At 46.4% G+C, this 19,330-nt stretch overlaps 2 protein-coding genes across 3 annotated transcripts; both read right to left on the reverse strand.

Annotated features, from left to right (window-relative positions):
* Nucleotides 1-1,395: 1,395 nt before the first annotated feature.
* On the reverse strand, nt 1,396-6,361 carry RPL27 (ribosomal protein L27). 2 transcript variants are annotated; one of them, XM_083470369.1, is made up of 5 exons: nt 6,261-6,361; nt 4,609-4,691; nt 3,770-3,939; nt 2,493-2,603; nt 1,396-1,485 (listed from the first exon to the last, which is right to left on the reverse strand). In XM_083470369.1, the coding sequence occupies exons 2-5, from the start codon at nt 4,687-4,689 to the stop codon at nt 1,437-1,439; spliced, it is 411 nt and encodes a 136-aa protein (XP_083326495.1). In that variant the 5' UTR covers nt 4,690-4,691; nt 6,261-6,361; the 3' UTR covers nt 1,396-1,436. The 2 variants fall into 2 exon arrangements, with proteins under 2 accessions (XP_083326495.1, XP_083326496.1); XM_083470370.1 differs by having other exon boundaries at nt 6,183-6,262.
* A 3,608-nt stretch (nt 6,362-9,969) lies between these two features.
* On the reverse strand, nt 9,970-19,237 carry RUNDC1 (RUN domain containing 1). The gene is made up of 5 exons (XM_083469885.1): nt 18,810-19,237; nt 15,091-15,249; nt 14,767-14,965; nt 13,334-13,447; nt 9,970-12,571 (listed from the first exon to the last, which is right to left on the reverse strand). The coding sequence occupies exons 1-5, from the start codon at nt 19,149-19,151 to the stop codon at nt 11,700-11,702; spliced, it is 1,686 nt and encodes a 561-aa protein (XP_083326011.1). The 5' UTR covers nt 19,152-19,237; the 3' UTR covers nt 9,970-11,699.
* Nucleotides 19,238-19,330: the final 93 nt, after the last annotated feature.

Here is a 19,330-nt window from a genome sequence, read left to right on the forward strand (position 1 = left end):
TTAGTCATGCTGGCCACATGACCCGGAAGCTGTATGCCGGCTCCCTCGGCCAATAAAGTGAGATGAGCGCCGCAACCCCCGAGTTGGCCACGACTGGACCTAATGGTCAAGGGTCCCTTTACCCTTTACCTAGGCTGCAGTTACCGGAAGGAGGCCAACAGTCTTAGGGACTCCACTCCTTAAGCCTTTTCTTCCCCCGAGGATATCCCGTAAGGCAGCAGAGGTTTAGGATCACTTTTCCTTCCTACTTTCCAAGGTTTGCCAAACCCCACCTGCCCTCACTGCCCTCTGCAGCATGGGCAGAAACCGCCTTAACTCAATCCTACAGAGCCTGTTTGCGCATGCAGGGGAAATCCCTAACTCATCCAGGGTTTGAGACCCATCAACTACCCTGTCCTGGTTTAGTCTGCCAGTTGAAGCAGTTTCTGGGATGCGGCTGCTGTCGCAAGCTGACAGCTTCTAGGAGCCACAGGTGAGAGAGGAGAGCAGGGTGGGGACCAAAGGTGGACAAACTGCCCCAGGATGAACACGTGTCCCGCACCAGAGGGAGTACCCCTTGCCTAACACAGACCCTCAAATCTAAAGGAAGCAGATGGGGAAGTTGCAGAGAGGGTAATAGGAGAAAGCACATGAAGACCCCAATACACAAGGAATCCCCCTTTCCTTTTTCCATCATGCCAGCTATAATGCATCTACCGCAGTGAGCTCCCCATCCCACTCTGGGTGGGAAGACAGAACCCAAACATCTCTAAATCCAGAGATTTACATGGCTCTCACACTTCCTTACACCTAGATAGGCAGAGACCTGGTTCAAGCTGGTTGCAAAGGAAAAGCAATGCCAAGTACACAAAACCCGTTTTGTGGGTTATGTATGGAGATCAACACCTATATTTGTTGTATACTTTTTCTACATTATGGGACCCTGAAAACTGTTCCTACAATTAAACCACCACTCTAGGATAAAAGTTCCTATGTGGGGAGTAATAATACCTTATTATTTCATGCAGTTGCCTAAAAAAGCCTTCTCCTGAGCAATGACGTCTACATAACTGCTACTGTACTAATGTCCTGCTTCTAGGCTTATCCCAGAACTATAGAGTTGTAAGGGTCCCAAGGGATCACCTAGCCCAACCCCTGCAATGAAGGAATCTCAGCTAAAGCATCCATACCCATCCAACCTCTGCTTAAAAACCTCCCAAGAAGGCTTCTCACATGCATCTGGTTGACCACTGCGAGAATGGAATGCTGGACAAGAAGGGCCAGCAGTCTGATCCTGCGGCAATTCTTACGATGCCACAAGATTTTCATAGCCCCATAGTGTTTTACTCCTCTTCCCTCCGTTCCCCCAATTAATCCACAAGAGAGAGGGTGTTGACAATAAAAAATGAGGAAAAATGGGCTTTTCAAAAATATTTATTGGTGCAAATGCATGCCACTCAGAATCTGAGCTTCTGGAAAAACCACTTGTTCTTGCCCGTCTTGTATCTGAAAGAGAATGAAGAAAGATCTCCTGTTAGTATCATTATGTGAACAGCAGCCCAGCATCAAACTGCCTAATGTACAAGGAAGTCATAACCTAAACCACAAAGCCCCTGCCGGTTGATGTGTGCAATGGATTAGGTAAGGGGGTTTCAAACTTTTTTCCACAAGGGCCCACTTGAGAAAACTAAAAATTACTGAGCCCCTCCAGTCACAAAACAAGAGCATTTTTGCAGGATCAACTGGCAATGACTGACATCTCTTTCCACCTCTGGAAATTGCTAAATGCCAGTGTTTTCCTTGTGGCAAGGAGTTCCACAGTTCAGTTTCCCTTCAGCTAAGGCAACTCAGCTCCATTTTAGGCAGCTTTCCATCAACACGAGTATCCAGAGAGGAGGCTCAAAAGGAAGCAGTGGCTACTACCCATTGGGATTGGAAAGGGAAGCTTCACGCTGCCAGAGCCAACTTTTGTGCCCACCCTCCTTCCTGTTGAATTCTGCAATGGGCAACACTAGGACTATGGAGGAGGAAGCGGATGGGGGGGGTGCCACCCCTGCAAAGGAGCCAGGCAGGGGCTAGCTGAGGTTGGTGGGGCAGTGCTTCTGTTGCCCTAATGTACCAGCCTCCACTGTCTCACTCCTATCAGAGGAGGGAGACCTACCTACCTACCCACCCTCCCTTTGTCTTCTAGACACCTTTGCTCAGCATGCAAGGTGTGGCTGATGCTAGCATTGGTTCAGCAAAACAGCAATGCCATGCCATGGGGGGAGAGCAGACAAGTGAGCCTCGAGCAGCTCAAGGCCTGCTGGCAGGTCCCAGCCCACTGTCTGAGGAACACTGGACTAGGTGACAAGGCTTAGGGTGTGGGAAACCCAGGGATGAAGGCCCAGAGTCTGCTACTCTTTACAGGTAAAACACACATCTCTATGCTCACCTGGATACACACGTAATAAAAAGTATTTGGCCACAACTCACAATACCCCCAAAGTGTACGTGTTTTCCTGAAGACTCACCTCTCCTCAAATTTCACTTTGGCCTCCCGCCGGGCTTTACGTTTCAGCGCAGGGTCCCTGAAGACATCCTTGTTGACAACGGTCTTGTCAAGGGGAATATCAACAGAGTACCTAGGCAAAAGACACAATGGGGTCGTTACGGAAATTACCGGGGGGGGGCACATCTTTAAAGTTAAATATTACAAATATTATGCCTGAATGTATCCTTCCAACTTGACAGCTCAGGGAAGTTACCTAGCTTTAAAAATAATATAAAATCATCCCCTTTCCCAGTTTCCTCCATTCCAAAGCTATTTTCCCCTTGAAAAAGAACTCTAGGAAGTTCCCAGAGGTGACAATTGCTGGGCTCCTTGTTAGCCAAAGGAAGCCAAATCTCATCACCTGACTCACCTCAGGCTCCAGACATGCAAAGGAACTTCTATTGTACTTTTGGGTGGTGGGTACTTAAGACATACAGTGGTGCCCCGCAAGACAAATGCCTCGCAAGATGGAAAACTCGCCAGACGAAAGAGTTTTCCGTTTTGGAGGTGTTTCGCAAAACGAATCTCCTATGGGCTTGCTTCGCAATACGAAAATGTCTTGCGAGTTCCTGCGGGGTTTTTTCCCTCCCCCCCTTTTTCTAAGCCGATAAGCCGCTAAAAGCCGCTAATAGCGCTAATCCGTCAATGGGCTTGCTTCGCAAGACGAAAAAACCGCTAGACAAAGAGAATCACAGAACGGATTTCGTCTTGCGAGGCACCACTGTATTTGTCTATGCTAATCTTATACCTGAGTCTTGCCCTGCCATGTCTGCTTATGCTAATCTTGTACCAAGGGCTTGTCTGGACATGTTTGCCAAGGTTAACCCTTCCCCTTTTGTGACATGTCAGTGATGTAGCAATGATGCTGTACGAACTGTATTCTGGGATATGGTGGGAAAGTTTTAAAAGTCTTTGTCACCCCCATCCTCGGGGTTCAAATTTGCTCTTTGAACCTATTGCGCAATAAACTTTGGTCTACAGCTATTTGCTCAGGTTGGCTGGAATTCTTCCTTTATTCTGCAGGGACCCATGGGCTCTGCCCGACGAACTGGGTGACTGAGCAGCCTCGCACCTAGATTTTTCCATAACAGGTGGTTTATAGGTCTGAAGGCAGTTCTGCCCTGTCACCTGGGCTCCCCTAAACGCCCAAAGGCAGGGAAGGCAGAGACGCAGAAACGTCAAGCTGACTGTACTGGAAGGACAGAGGAAAGTCTCCCATTTCCCTTTCCTCTTGCATATATCAAGCTCCTCACTAACCTGGTAGGCATCAAGTGGTTGTAATTGTAGACCTTCACAAAGGACTTGATCTTGGAACGCTTGGCAATTTTCTTCTTGCCCATGCTTGCTGTCACTTTGCGTGGGTAGCGATCGATGCCAGCCACCAGAGCGTGGCTGTAGGGGCGGTCAGAGGTGCCATCATCAATATTCTGTATGAAAGAGGTCCGTTAGAAGGATCAGGCACAGTAGAGTTAGCATGAAACTAACTACCTTCAACAAAGATTCAGGGGCACATTAACAGGCAAAAGCAACTTCATTGCTGTAAGTGGGACCGGCAACCAAATGTTATGATGCAATTTTTACGCGGCCTTCTGTGGTTTTGTGGCTTATGACCTTACTTTATTAGTTGATAGCAGCCTCTTTTGTACAATTTTGTAAGCCACTGCAAGAGCTCTAGCTGTGTGGCTAAAAAGGTAACACCAAATATTCTCCACTGTTTTGGACCCAGGGATACAGAGCAATTTACAGTCATACCTTGGGTTGAATAAGCTTCGAGTTGCGCTCCGCGGCAACCCGGAAGTAACGGAGTGCGTTACTTCTGGGTTTTGCTGCTGCGCATGTGCAAACACTCAAAATGACATCACACGCATGCGCAGAAGCGGGGCACACGTGCGCAGACGTGCTGTCACTAATTACGTTTACCTCTAGATGCAAACGGGGCTCTGGAACGGATCCTGTTCATAGCTAGAGGTACCACTGTACTATCACATCAGCAATCACAGCGGCCTAGAGAGATTAGACCTTATTCCTCCATCTGCCAGAAGTTTCTGCCTTCCTGCTCCTAAAAATACATTGTCCTCAAGGTCCAACTTTCTCACCTTAACAATAACAGCTTTGCGTCCGGAGTAACGCCCAGCGAGGACAAGGACGACTTTCCCTGGTTTCATAAACTTGCCCATCTCTGTAAAGGAGAGGAAGAACAATGTAAACAGACACACTCGTGATGTATCCCTGCACATCACTATTTGAAAATCTAACATTCCCCCAAAATTCACACACAGGGGTACTATATGTATGCACAGAATAGTATATTCCTCATAAGGAAGCTGTGCCTGGAGTAAGAAATGTGAGGGGAAAGACTTCGTCCGGCAAGACCTCCTTCCACCTGCCTTGCTCCACCCTCTAGTCTCTGCTTCTCAATTTGTATTGTATTATTTTATGTACTGTGGCTTGCCATTGTTTTATTGATTATAGCTTGGAAGTTTTTTATTTTAACAGTTGAGTGGATTTCTGTTTTATATGTTATTATTATTATTTAGTACTATTCTAATGATTGTTGAATGTTACTTTTTTGATGTAGGGTGCCTATTTTAAAGTTGTTTTATTATCACATTTTTGCATTGCATTGGATTGTTATAAGATGTACATTTTCTGCATCTTGTAAACCACCTTGAGCATTGTAAGATAGAAAGACGGTATAAAAATTGAAAAATGAATGAATATGCAGGATTTCCTCTGGGGTGGTGGCAGCCAAGGACTTAAAAGGGCTAGCCAATCGTTTCCTAACTTACCAAGCTCTCAGCAGTGGTGACAGGGTTTCCACCCCCCCCCCTATTCCTTATAGTCCTATATACATGTGTATGCATAGGCCCTATGGTCTTGTTAATTATATTTATATAATACTTTTAGCCCACCTTTCCCCCAAGGAGGTGAAGCTGGCACATGTGATTCTTCTCCTCCCTTACTGTATCCTCACAACCTTGCCAGGTGGATCAATTCGAAACACAACGACTGGGCCCAAAGCCACCCAGTGAACTTCATGGCTATGGGGGGGGGGTGAATCTGAACCCAGATCCCCAAGGTACCCTTAACCACCACATCACGCAGGTGTCTTAAAACACCCCAATCCCACTCAACGAAATCGGAGGGTGCAAGTAAGGGGAGAAAGCTACGCAGGGCGTTCTGTGTTTTTAGATTCAATATTTACCCCTTGAAGTGTGTTAATTAGAAGCAGCTTTATTTGGGAGGGTTTGTTCTTTTTTATTATGCATTTTGTGTTTTTATGTTCTGAACCGCCCTGCGATCTAGGTTGAAGGGCGGTATACAAATTCAATAAATAACATTTATACGAAATGCACGCGGAACAGCAGTAGTATGGGGGATTTATTTGAAAAGAGACCTGCGTTTTGTTTCATAAAACCTTCTATGACGCTTGATTGCATGGGGGGAAATCCCGCAAACTGTCCCCGCTACAAGATACAGCATAGCTTTTAAAAAGGGGGTGGCAGAGAGAGAGGGAGAGCAAAGGCCTTCCATCCCCAGAGACCCGCATTAAAGTATATTCTTCCCATCCGAGAAAGACGAGCACCGACAAGACTCAGCCCTGCGCGACCCCCCGAGCCACCCCAGAGCCCATCCCGGTCGGGCAGAGTCACCCCAGCCCCCCGACCACCTCGGCACTGCGGCTTCCCAACCGGCCCGAGAGGATGGCGACGGATTGCGCCAAAGACCCCGCTTCTCCTCAACTTACTGGAGCTGCGGCAGCGATGGCACCCACACCGGAAGAGGAAAGAGAGCTCGCTTCCGCCAGCCTTTCACGCTGCTCCGGCGGCTTGGGCTGCGCATGCGCATTGCTGGAACGTAGAGCTTTGGAAAAAATCAGAGCTACGCGAGGTAAAGACAAGCACACGCCGAGTTCTTAAATTGGGATTTCCCCCCCCCCTCCTTATCTCCCGCACCTTGAGAATGAGAGCTGCCAGCAGAAAACAAAGAAGAAATCCGGAGTTTCGGAGATGCTTTATGATTGTGGGGTACCGATAGCACCAATAAGCGCATTGCTACCAATTCTATTATTATTTTATTCTATTATTATTTTATTTTATTTTATTAATTTATTGATGGGATGGGAAGTTTTGCTTCTGCACATGGCCGTTCTAAGCTGAAGCATTCCTTCCTACCCTAGAATGTTCAGTTCACATTAAGTTCATGAAACATCGTACCCTGACTTGTTCAGTTATGCTGTTAAACTAGTAATAGTTCATATGCTCTTTTAAGTTTTGTTATATCAATCACTAGTAATAGTTTAAAGTAATAGTTTAAAGGAGGTTTTCACACCTGTCCAATTCTGTGTTCCCTTTCCCAACCTTTAATCTATTGATGATTAATACCTATATACAACCCTTGCATTGTATTTGTGTTAACCAATCAGCAATAAGCACATATGTGGCAATTCTGTAATATTCAATAAAAGGGACTCCCCGAGACATACTCGGTAGATGCCTCCCATATGACACTTGTCATTCGTCTGTCATTTATTTCAACCCAACAATTTATTATTATTAATTACATTACATCTATATTCCGCCTTTTATCCGAAGATCACAGGGCGTTTTTTAACATTTCAAAGCGCCCCGCTGTTAATGGACGGGTCATAATGCTTCTGCGTGTAGCTGGGACCGAGAGGGGGCAACTTCAGTCAAATTGCATTTGATGTAACCAGAGCCGGATTTAGGTTTGATGAGGCCCTAAGCTACTGAAGGTAATGGGGCCCTTTATATGTCCAGCTGTCCTTTGTCAACAACAATTTGTCGCAGTTTTTTTGTGTTGAATGCAACCAGTCCATGCAGAATATAGGCACCCTATACAGTGGTACCTTAGGTTACAGACGCTTCAGGTTACAGACTCCGCTAACCCAGAAATAGTACCTCAGGTTAAGAACTTTGCTTCAGGATGAGAACAGAAATCATGCGGCGGCGGCATGGCAGCAGCAGGAGGCCCCATTAGCTAAAGTGGTGCTTCAGGTTAAGAACAGACCTCCGGAACGAATTAAGTTCTTAACCCGAGTTACCACTATATACAGAAATGAGCAAACCAGTGATATTTTAGGGAGCAGACTAGCAGACGGGGCCCATTACTTACATCATAGGAGTCTACAGAACACAAAACACGGTTGCTGTATGTAGGTTTTATTTTACAGTATTTGTTTTTTATCTTATATTTTGGAAATGTACACCCAGTTTTTTTTTCTTTAATTTTTTGGGGGCCCCCAAGAGAGTGGGGCCCTAAGCTATAGCTTGTTTAGCTTATACAGTGGTACCTCAGGTTAAGTACTTAATTCGTTCCGGAGGTCCGTTCTTAATTTGTAGTTCATATCTAGATTTAGATAAATATATGATGGGGCTGGCAGCCAAGCTGCAGAGACTACTTTATTATTTACAAAAGGATTGTTTCAGCCTTATTGGGTGGATGTCTTACGCAATTTCTCTCCAACAGATGGAAATAAAAACAGAAAGGGTCTGTAAACAAGGCTTGCAACAGCTAGTTTCTCCACAAGATGCCAGCAGAGAGACTTCCACTGCTGCTTGTGAAAGGTTGAGAAGACTGCCTTTCCGTTTTGTACCAAGTGGAACCTCTGTTGTCGAACGTAATCCGTTTGTTCAACTTCTGAAACATTCGGCAACCGAGGTGCAATTGCCGGTTGGCAAAATCCATTGAAAAAATGGAGAAATGTGCCTAAGAAGCCATTCGACTTCTGAGGCACGTTCGAAAACAGAAGTATTCACTTCCGGCTTGCCGGCGTTCAAAACCTGAAACGTTCGACTTCTGAAATGTTCAACAGCCGAGGTTCCACTATAATTCCAATTTGTCAACAACGCAGTGATAGAGAAATGGTTTGTCCTCGAAAAAGATGCAAGTTTATCTAGGGTCCTCTGTGTGATTTTTGTCACGGGAAGACAGATTGCAAGTTACAAGTGTCCCAAATGGTCTATCACAGAGGTTTTTCAACCTATTTGAGTCCACGGCTCCCTTGCATTCTTTCTGCTGCTCACCTTGTTGGGCTCAGGAGCCCAGTTATGTCACACCTTGCCAGCAGAGCTGGGTGGGATCCTCTCACCCTTTTTCAAACACCCTCCCTTGTGGAGTGTTTCCTCAGCCTCCTCTCATTGGGAAGTCCTCCGGGCAGCTGCTGCTGCCACCCCTGGTTTTTGAGCTGCCCCATACCCACCCCAAAGAGAGGTGCCTCCTCACACTGCCCCACAGGGGCCTGGGAAGAGGATGTCCCCAGCATTAGTGGCCCAACAGAGACTGGTCAAAGGTGAACATGAAGCGAGCACCACACCCTGGGAGGCAGCAGTGGCAGTAGGATGCACTGCGAGGGAGCTGGTGTTTGTCCACAGGCAGCTTTCCGGGTCATGGTCAGCATGACTAAACTGCTTCTGATGCAATGGAACACCGTGATGGAAGCCAGAGTGCACGGAAAATGCCATTTACCTTCCTGCTGCAGTGGTACCTATTTATCTACTTGCACTGGCATGCTTTCGAATTGCTAGGCTGGCAGAAGCTGGGACAGAGTCACATGGATTCAAACTACCAACCTTCCAATCCGTAAGCCCAAGAGGCTCAGTGGTTTAGACCACAGACAGCGCCACCCTAGGAGAGAAAGTAAACTGAGAGGAAGACCACGTATTTCTCCCCGTACAATCAGTCAGTCTCTCCTGAACTCTTCGCACTGGAAAACTGGAAGTGATCCTCACCTCATCAATATATACAGGCCTGCATACATTATTTGTATAATAATAATAATAATAAATGATAATAAATTAATAATAATAATAATAATAATAATAATAATAATAATAAAATTTATACCCCGCCCATCTGGCTGGGTTACCCCAGCCTCTCTGGGCAGCTTACATTTTAAGGATTGATGTTTTTATGTTTTCAGATAATAAAAAATCAATCCTTAAAAGCTTCCCTAAACAGGACTGCCTTCAGATGTCTTCTGAAAGTCAAATAGTTGTTTATTTCCTTGACATCTGATGCGAGGGCATTCCACAGGGAGGGCACCACTACGAGAAGGCCCTCTGCCTGGTTCCCTGTAACTTCGCTTCTCGCAGTGAGGGAACCAGCAGAAGACCCTCGGAGGAGGACCTCAGTGTTCGGGCTGAGTGATGGGGTTGGAAACGCTCCTTCAGATATACTGGGCCAAGTATGAAGCTTTCTCATTATAACTATAGGTATGCCCCCAAATAACTATCCTCCACACAGGACTGTAACATTTTTGCTTACTAAATATTTGAGAAGCTAAGATGTGCCATATGTTAATTTCATTTTGTCCTAAAGAGAAATTTCACAGAGAGCCAAGTTGCTTCTGCACATATTGGAAACACATGCGGTACAAGAAGGAAGACCCCACAACTGTCAAAAACGGCAGGGAAAATAAACACAGAAAACAAAAATAAGAAAGAGGACAGACTGAATTTATTAACAACAGATACAATTCTGCATAAATACATTCTTCCTTTTGCACTGAAATGTAGTTAAAACAAAAACACGCAGCATTAAATAGATATACCCGGGAACCAAGGACAGAATTTTCTTAAGTGCATCAACACATAAATCAACAAGTAAAAATAGAAGAGCTCCTACATTAAACGGAGGAGTTTCAGCAGGACAATTTAGCATACACACGTCACAAGCCAACTTACTTGCAAAAAATACACAGACTTCACCTAACACAAAAGAGTGCTGTTTGCCACTGAACCTCCTTTGCACACTCTGAGGATGTTGTCAGATTTGGCTTTGAAGACAGTGCAATTTGCCTTAATCTTCAGATCTCACAAATGCAGGATGCCTACAAGACGCCAGGTAAGAGTTACAGATGTTGCAAATCTGGGTCTAGGAATTGTTCACAAACCATGCGCACCCAGCCTTTCTGAAGACTCAGGACAGTGCCCCAAGTCCAAAGGGGTGAGCCCCAAGCTGAAGAGTTACTCCTGGTCTCAATATTTCCAGATGCATCTTGCACCACCGTTCTGCTCCACTGAAGAATAGCACATGAGGATTCTACCTAGCCTTACTACTGCCACAGATCAGACATGGGAACCCAAAGGTTCAAGGTCATGCAGTTCTAATTCCCAAAAGAACAGCTGAGGGTTGGCCATCCGAAAACAAATTAGAGGTGACTTTGTGTGCCAGTAAAGAACACATAACTGATGGCTTGCTCCTTCAAGGTGGGAGTTGCGGCAACTGCTATTTGAACAGGTAAGCTCAACACCTTTCCCACTAGAGATAAAAATAGATACATCAACCCACTCTCCAAGATGCTTGATCCCAGACTAAACCCTCTCTCTGTGATCAAGGAATTGTCTTTCTTCATTTCTCTTCCCCGACTTCCCTTGAAATCACCTCTCATACCACCTGAATACTTAGTAGGGAAAAGTTGTAAAGAGTTCACCTGTCCATCACAATACCTTGCCAGTGAGCCAGTTGTAAATACTGGGTGCGTGTTGTGGCCATTTGCTAACAAATAAGCACATGAGAGATCCATTTCCAAAACACAATAATCTGACTGGGAGGAAAAGCTCCCTGCAAGTGACTGGTCCCTTGCAGCATGAGGGTCAAATAGCTTAAGGCCATCAAACACAGGGAAGGACCCTGCTCAGATTTGGTAATTCAGCCAGTGCATTTTATATATGATATGATAATATGAAACTATAGGTCTGGAATGGTGTGCCTGGCACATACGCCTCCTTGGGAAAGAAAGGACTCTTCTGTGATGTAGCCAAAATATTGTCTATACTGTTGTGGATTAGCCCTGACTCCATGGGACTCAGGATATAAATAGCTTCCTATTGGCCCTGTAGAAATTCCCTCTGGTAGGAGAGATGCCCTCCTGCCAAGCCTACCGACTGGTTCCACTACAGCCTATCCTTAATAGCTAAGAACTGTGCACACTGACATTTTCTGCACAGCACCAAGGAGGCTACCACAATAAAGACCCTGGAAATTAACAGGAGCTCCATGCGGTCTGGTGCATGCAATGGAGGCAGCCAGTAGCAACTCAGCAACACAAGACCATCAACTGCCAGCAATTTCCCCCTTGTGAACGCACAGAAGTGGCCTGCTGGTCTGTGCCAGAAGTGTTTCCTCAAAGTGGCTGAGGCTGGACTCCAGACTCCTCAGCCACTCAAAAGGCATCCTTGATGTTCTTCAGTTGCCGCACTGCCAGGTCCACAGGGAGGCTGAATCGAAGGTTACTAAGGCGGCTAAGGAGATTGAGGGCCCCCTCAAAGCCTGTCTGGGCCATGTAACTCCAGGGCTGGTAGTGGGCTTGGATCAGGGCCCCTGACTTGCAGATTAGGTTGAGCCAGGAAACCAGGCGCTGCTCGTTGAGGGCCAGGCACACCAGCGCCTTCAGCTCCGAGTCTGCACTACGCTTGAATGGGTCATGCTCCGACAGCACAGTGTGGATGGCCGACAGCAGGCTCTGCTTCGGGGTGGCAGGCACTCCCCCCATCACCGGGAGGGCAAAAGACTCGGAAAGTTTGCGTGCTGGCGATTCCACAAAGGCACGGCCGTTCTTAGAGTTGTAATACTTCACAAAGAGCTCCCATGGGTGCATGGCCTGAGGAGAGGAGCTCAGTACCGGCAGCAAGCAGGCAATGGGGGCTAGAACCAAGCTCATGCCTGGCGATGGGGTGTAGAGACCGTGGGCCAGCAAGTCCCGCACAGCTATTGTCAGCTCCTTACGCACAGCCAGCGTCAGCTCATCCCGCCCGCCCAAAGAGGCATCCTGGAAGCCCGAGCAGCTGAGGACATGTTCTGGCTCTGTCAGCTGGTACTTCTGAGCCAGCTGCCTCACATGGGCCACAGCCACTTCTAACTTCTTCACCAAGGGTGAATAGTCCCTGTCAGACTGGTCCTTCTGCCATAGATGGTGTGGTATTTGTCCAGTTGTACAGCCAAACTGGCTCACCGCGAAGATCTGCAGCACCGCGAGCATTCGGCGCATGAGATGTAATCCCGTCTCTCGCATCCTCTGTGCATCTTCAGGATTCACTACAAAATCAGAGAGAGGAAAGGAAACATTCCTTAGAGGAGCAGACGGACTGAAGTGGTTTCTGCTCTGTTAAAGCAAACACTTGTTGTGGTTTTGACTGGCACAAAGCTCACTCCACCTGTCCATCTCCTGCTATGGGTAGCACAGCTGCAGGTGTGGGCCCCACACATTAAACCCTGCCAAGCTGTGTGGGAGGGGGCAGAGTTTGTACTGCAGGTCTAAGTATCCTTGGGTCGTCTTATGGGAGACTGGTTTCACTCTGATTATCTGGGACAGGGACAAAGTGGCAACAAAAAGTGAGTGTTGCAGTGATGGAGTAGGCCCCACTTTGGCCTCATCTTAGGTTGGTAATTGGTGAGAAGAGTAAGAGAATGGCTGGCATTGGTACAGACACCAGGGGATGGTCCATATTAGTGAAGGAAGCTACTCTATGGGGCTGGCAGGGAGAAAAGAATTAAAAGGTGGCAGAGACCCAATTCACTACTCAAAGTGTCTTTGCAACACACACAGATCTCCCCATAGTTTTAGAGGTGCCAAGCAATAAACATTTTATGTTGCGGTGCTTCTGTAAGCTTTAATCTGTATTTTATAGTGTTAATGGGGATGTACTCTTTGTAATATTGTGATCTGCTCTGGAATAAATTATTGATAAATGATGGCATATAACTTAAATAAAACAATGAAACAAAATGAAATTAAAAAGCCATCTGTTGACCATGCGCAGTGTCATACAAGACCCTGAAGGATCTCCAGGTACCCACCTCGGTGTCTTCCAGGAGGCTGCCGTGTGTTCGGTTTGCAGTTGCCACTTCCAGCTTTTCCACCTGAACAGTCACAATGCCCCTTCTCTGCATTACCTGGGCTGCTGACTTCTTCTGTAAAGCCAGAAAAGTATACTTTACTAGGTATTGTAAAACCTAGAACAACCTTGATTCATATCCATGTACAATATGCTCTAAACCCCAGCTCTATCCCAGCAATGACTCTTCCTCCTCAGCTTCATTTTCATTTGAAGACAAATATTTCCAAGGTGCAGACATACTTTGTTTCTGTGCTACCCTCTCACACCAAACCAAATCCAGATTCAGAGAAGCCATTCTTTAGACAACAGGCACCCTGAAAAGAGGTACTATAATAATGGTTATATGAACAACTAGTCCAGGAGTGCCCTTGTTAAAGAAAAGAGTGGGGGGAACAAAAATGTTGCAATTTAACGATTCACAAATTCACTATGACATACGCTCTTACAGATTAGAGTCCACTTCAGCAGGGATGTGAAAGTGTTTTTAGAGATACATGAAGCATTATCTTCACTTAGCAAGTATATATACATATGGGGTGTAGAGAAAAAGTGCAAGCAATGAAACCAGAGAAAATAAAAGAAATGCAGACTGGGGACTGTGTTAAATCTTAAATATACAAAAAATAATTAGTAACTATTCACTATGGATAATGCCACCAAGTTCCTAGCACCGAAAAGCTAACTCACACCTCTAGTGGAATAAAACCCATTACAGTATTGTGATCGAATATCACAGGTTATATAATTTAATCTTTGGATGGTTGCAATTCAAGCCCAATGACTTAATGCTGTGGTTTACCCTGTTAGGTCCTGTAACGCCTCACAGCTAAAATCACTCCAGTATATCAGGATTGATCTAAAGCCAATTCTTATGTAATAGGCCAGTCTTTGCTTACAAACAGCCCCATAACCGAAAACATCTACTCGCCAGCGACAAGCTGCATAAAAAGACACAAACACAGGGATCGGACCCTGCAACAAACTCAGATGTCAATCTTTTCAAACAACACTATTACAGGATCTAACTGTCAACTTGGGATAATGTATTCAGTGAACATGATCTAGGAAGGCTTAAGCCATAATGAATGCATTAAAAGGTGCTGCTAGACTCATTTTTGTGGCACTTAGAGCAACAAGACTTGTTACTGAATATCCTCCTATTGCTTGCTCCTTCCTTTTACTCAAATCTCAATTACAAGACATAAGATGTCTTAACTTGTCAAAGTGAATTAACGCTAATGTGAATTTAGCATCATGGTCTGCCACAAACTACCCCATGCCTCTACTCTCAAGTTATCTGCACACATTTCGTATGTACCTTGGACCCCTGAATACCCAAGGTCAAGTGCCTCCATGTACTGCCCAAATTATGCAAGATATGTGCCTACTGACCTTGAATGAAATTGATAAACATCTCGAGGTCTCGGATCTGGGTTTTCAGCTGCTCTACCAGCTGCTCCTTCACACGTGCCGGGTTGACAATTTGTGCCACAGCAGCATCCACCTGCTGACGCAGCTCCTCTGGGGACAGTGAGGCAATGTCCTCACTCAAGTTCATGTCCAGCTTCTTGATCAGCTCCTCAATAATCACCTGTAAAACCACACAGGAAGGAAGTTGAGAGGTGTTTCCCCCTCCCTCTCTGAAGATCACTCCAAAGGGCTAAACCCCAGCTGGTTCAGCTAAGAGTGTCCCTCTACAGGGAAGTTAGGCCTCACCCGTTGTCTCTCCACAACCATGGACTGTGGAAGTGCATCATAGCTTCCCTCCTGGTAGGCAAAAGTTTCCAAGTCATCCAGTTGGGCCTTGAGTTGCAGTATGAGTTCCCGCTGCTTCTCCTTCCGTGCCTCAAGCTGTTCCTGCTTCTCGTGCTCACTCTGAAACAAGGAGATAATATCTTACCTTGCACCCCTTTGGAGAAGAGAGCAAGGCCTCAAAGAGAAATTTCATTTTCACCCCACAGACAGCAAGTATCCAGTTGCTGAAGAAAAAACATGTGGAACAGTTTTGTGTGTTTTTTGTCATGGTTTAAGCTGTTTTTATAAACATATATTCTTTTATTGTAAGCTACACTGGGACCTTATGAAGGACAGGGAAGAAATCAAATAAATGAACATTACACACAAATTTTGAAACATTCCTCAGAACCACGTGTCTCAAAACAGCCACATCGTATCCTGCTTATCAGTTTAAAAATACAAGCCTCTCTTGTACAGCAGGCTCTAATCGCTGAAGTAAGGGTGTGCAAAGGTATGCATGACAGATATGGAGGTATCGCTCAGGTGCGCAAACTCACTCAGCTTGTGTATGCTTTGTAACCCAAAGGGATAAAAGGACAGCCACAGTGGTAGGGTTTGAATGGCAGATTAAACTGTGGTTAAAAATAAAACTACTGTTTAATGTGAGCAAGCACCAATACTAGGGCATAATGGAAAAAAATTCCAAACCCAAATTTTCTCATCCTCCACGCCTGCTGTTGCCACACTGGGAAGCAAACAAACCAAAGGCTTGCTTTGCATTAAGTGCAGCACTCATGGTTTCTCTGAAAACAAACCACAAGTGGAAGCCACTCAGATCATTTAAGATACTGTACCTCAAAATACAGGGTAAGTCCGGCTGATATTACTTTGACATTCTGGGGTATGTTTACATCTTACTTTCATCCCACATTCAACTCATGTGGACCCCAGAAGTCTCACTAGCCAAAATGATGTTTAATCCTGGATAGGTGTGCGTGGGATAACAATCTACAACCAACCAATTGGGTGTATTCAAGTATTGTTTTCATGCAATCAAGGTTGATAGCAACATTTTGAACATGGAGCTGAACATGGGTGCTATTTAACACCGGGCAAAAAACAGTGTGCCCTGGAAATTCACAGGAACACCATCTGATCAAAGCACTTAAAAAGACTGATTACATACCACAATATCACCCTTATCAATGGCCTCCAGGGGTACAAAGGTACTCACTGGGTGCACCCACACAGCTGAGACCCCACCATCTTCTCCCTTTCTAATTATCATACATGATTCTAAAAAGATCTGCTCCGTTTAAAAGATTGAGTCCTTTATGCAGGTATAAAGCCATCCAAAAATTGTGTATTTCAAAATAGCTTCTCTGGATTTACTTCATCCCCAGCCCTCTTACCTGGCCTTTGACAGTTTCAAAAGCTAGGAGCATTTTGTGTAGCAGTTTTAAGTGGTCAAATCTGCTTCACATGCATTATTATTATATACTTATTTATACCCCATATTTTTCATTTACAGGAAGTCTTACAGGGGGGAGGGGAAACAATGGTCACCAAAAGCACTGGGGTGAAACAATCATTTTTAAAAAAATCAATTAAGCATACAACTGCATACACACCTATTTTTAGGCATCAAGCGAAAACGTTTCTCATCAACCAGGCGCTTGGCTAATTCACATTCTATTGCCTTTTAAAATGGGTGGGGGGAGATTACGGTATGTGTTTGTTTTGCTTCTGCGCATGTGCATTTTGCATTTTGTATTTTTATGTTGCGAACAGCCCTGTGATCTTTGGATAGGAACCAGCTCTTAGGAGCCGAAGGGCCCGACAAAGTATTTGAGTGGGTTGGGCCCCATCAAAAAAGTTGATCAGAATTACCATTCAAATGGTGTGTGTGTGCCATGTCACGTGATCAATTATGCGGGGTGGGACTTACCTGCACACACCCCAATATTTTATTCAAGTTGGCACCCCTGTGGACATACAAATTCAGTACATAAATAATGTAATGTAATATGGCTTAGGACCGCAATACCTCAAGGATTGCCTCTTTCCAAATGAACCTACCCGGACCCTGAGATCATCTGAGGCCCTTCTTTGTGTGCTGCCTCCTGGAGAGGTCTGGAGGGTGGCAACTTCTCTGCAGTGGCTCCCCGTTTGTGGAATGCTCTCCACAAAGGGAAGTTCGTCTAGCACATTCATTATACAGTGGTGCCTCGCAAGACAAAATTAATTTGTTCCGCAAGCTTTTTCTTTTTGCGAGTTTTTCGTCTTGCGAAGCACGGTTTCCCATAGAAATGCATTGAAAATCAATCAATGCGTTCCTATGGAGACCGTCCGGGGACAGAGGGGAAGCGCCGCTCTGTCCCCTCTTTTGAAGCAAGGGGCAGAGAGGAGAAGATTGCTTCTCCCCCTTGCCGCCCCTTGGTTCAAAAGGGGTCCGGGGAGAGAGGGGAAGGCGCTGCGCCTTCCCCTCTGTCCCCGGAGCTTGCGGGGCTGGCAATGGGGAGAAGCAATCTTCTCCGCGCCGCCCCTTGCTTCAAAAGAGGTCCGGGGACAGCGGGGAAGACGCGCTGCGCTTCCCACTATCCCCGGAGCTTGCGGGGCAAGCTTCGTTTTGCGAAGCAAGCCCATAGGGAAATTCGTCTTGCGTAGCAACTCGAAAACGAAAAAACCTTTCGTTTTGCGAGTTTTTCGTCTCGCGAGGCGTTCGTCTTGCGGGGCACCACTGTATATCTTTAGGCACCAGGCAAAAATGTTCCTTTTTAACCAGGCCTTTGGTTGATCTGTTTGACATCCTATGTCCTTTTAAAATGTGGCTCTTTTGGGGGGGGGGTTGTAACAGTGGTACCTTGGTTCTCAAATTTAATCCATTCTGGAAGTCCGTTCCAAAACCAAGGCACGCTTTCCCATAGAAAGTAATGCAGAAGGGATTAATCCGCTCCAGACTTTTAAAAACAACCCCTAAAACACCAATTTAACACGAATTTTGCTATTTAACAAGACCATTGACCCATATAACGAAAGCAATAAACAATGTACTACAGTCACACAATCAGTCAATCAGTAGCTGACTGGGTTCCACAGTGTCACACAACAAAAAGAGCCGCAAAAACAGACCTCAGCTTAACACTCAAAACGGAAGTGTGGCACTCAAAACTGAGCACCTTTGGCTTCCAATAAAAGTTCGTAACCTGGAACACTTACTTCCGGGATTGCAGTGTTTTGGTTCCAAGTTGTTTGAGTACCAAGGCATTTGAGAATCAAGGTATATATAATATATTGTGGTTTATATGTTGATCTTTTCTAGGAAACGTCTCGAGACTTCCGGGTATAGGGCGGTATATAAATTCAATAAATAATACTACTAATAATAATAATATATAAGACCTATCTGCAAACAAGCGAACGATTGCAATAAAATAATAAAATAATAAAACAAATAATAATAATGAATCAAATAAATAATAATAATGAATCAAATAAATAATAAGAATAATAATAGCAACGGTGCTTGAGAACAGGTCTGGTGTTGTCCCCCGCGCCGCGCATTGTGGACGAAAGAGAAGGGGCTTCGGGGTCGCCCGCCTCACGGGTCAAGACTTGCCGGTCCGCAGCTTAGCCTGGCCACCGGCACCTGAGCCACGTAGGCGCAAGCGAGAAGGAAGGAAGCGGCTCCTGCTCACCTTGGCGTCGCCGCCGACCCCGTCCGCCGCCGCGAAGCCGAAGCCCGGGCAGCCTCGGAAGGCGAACTCCTCCAGCTCGCGGAGGAGGCGCTGCTGCTGGCCCGGGCCGGCGCGGGCCACCTGCCGGAGCCGGAACTGGACCTGGGCGAAGTGCGAGGCCAGCGCCAAGAGCGCCGAGTGGAGGCGCCGCCGCTCCGCCCTCAGCGACCGCGGAGACCCCGGCTCGGCCTCCGCCGCCGCGTCCTCTTCCCCCTCCGCGGGCTCCTCCTCCCCGGCCTGGGCCTCGGCCACCGCTCCCACCGGCGCCCAGCGCTCGCCGGGCCCCGCCGCCGTCGCCTCCATGCCAGCAGCGAGAGGCCGCCGCCGCCAACGGTCAAAAACGGGGGGTTGATAAAGCCACACCGGAAGCTCCTGTCAGGAGCAGCCGTGCCGGCAAGGGTCGCGCGTCACTTCCGGCACGGCGGCGGCGCGACGTCGCGTATGCTAATTAAGCAGGCTGCCCCCGCCCGCTCCAGGCAGCC

Source organism: Podarcis liolepis (genome assembly GCF_965112155.1).
Source record: "Podarcis liolepis genome assembly, chromosome: 13".
NCBI lineage: Eukaryota > Metazoa > Chordata > Lepidosauria > Squamata > Lacertidae > Podarcis > Podarcis liolepis.

Bases quoted from the DNA above. Each gene is read 5' to 3' on its own strand.
- RPL27 (XM_083470369.1), bottom strand. From the start codon at position 4,689: ATGGGCAAGTTTATGAAACCAGGGAAAGTCGTCCTTGTCCTCGCTGGG. The intron at 2,604-3,769 runs GTTAGTGAGGAG...TCTTTTGCCTAG, and splicing joins AACCACTTGATGCCTACCAG to GTACTCTGTTGATATTCCCC. The intron at 1,486-2,492 runs GTGAGTCTTCAG...ATTCTCTTTCAG, and splicing joins AAAGTGAAATTTGAGGAGAG to ATACAAGACGGGCAAGAACA.
- RUNDC1 (XM_083469885.1), bottom strand. From the start codon at position 19,151: ATGGAGGCGACGGCGGCGGGGCCCGGCGAGCGCTGGGCGCCGGTGGGA. The intron at 14,966-15,090 runs GTGAGGCCTAAC...GTGGTTTTACAG, and splicing joins TGGTTGTGGAGAGACAACGG to GTGATTATTGAGGAGCTGAT. The intron at 13,448-14,766 runs GTCAGTAGGCAC...CTGGCTTTACAG, and splicing joins GTTTATCAATTTCATTCAAG to AAGAAGTCAGCAGCCCAGGT.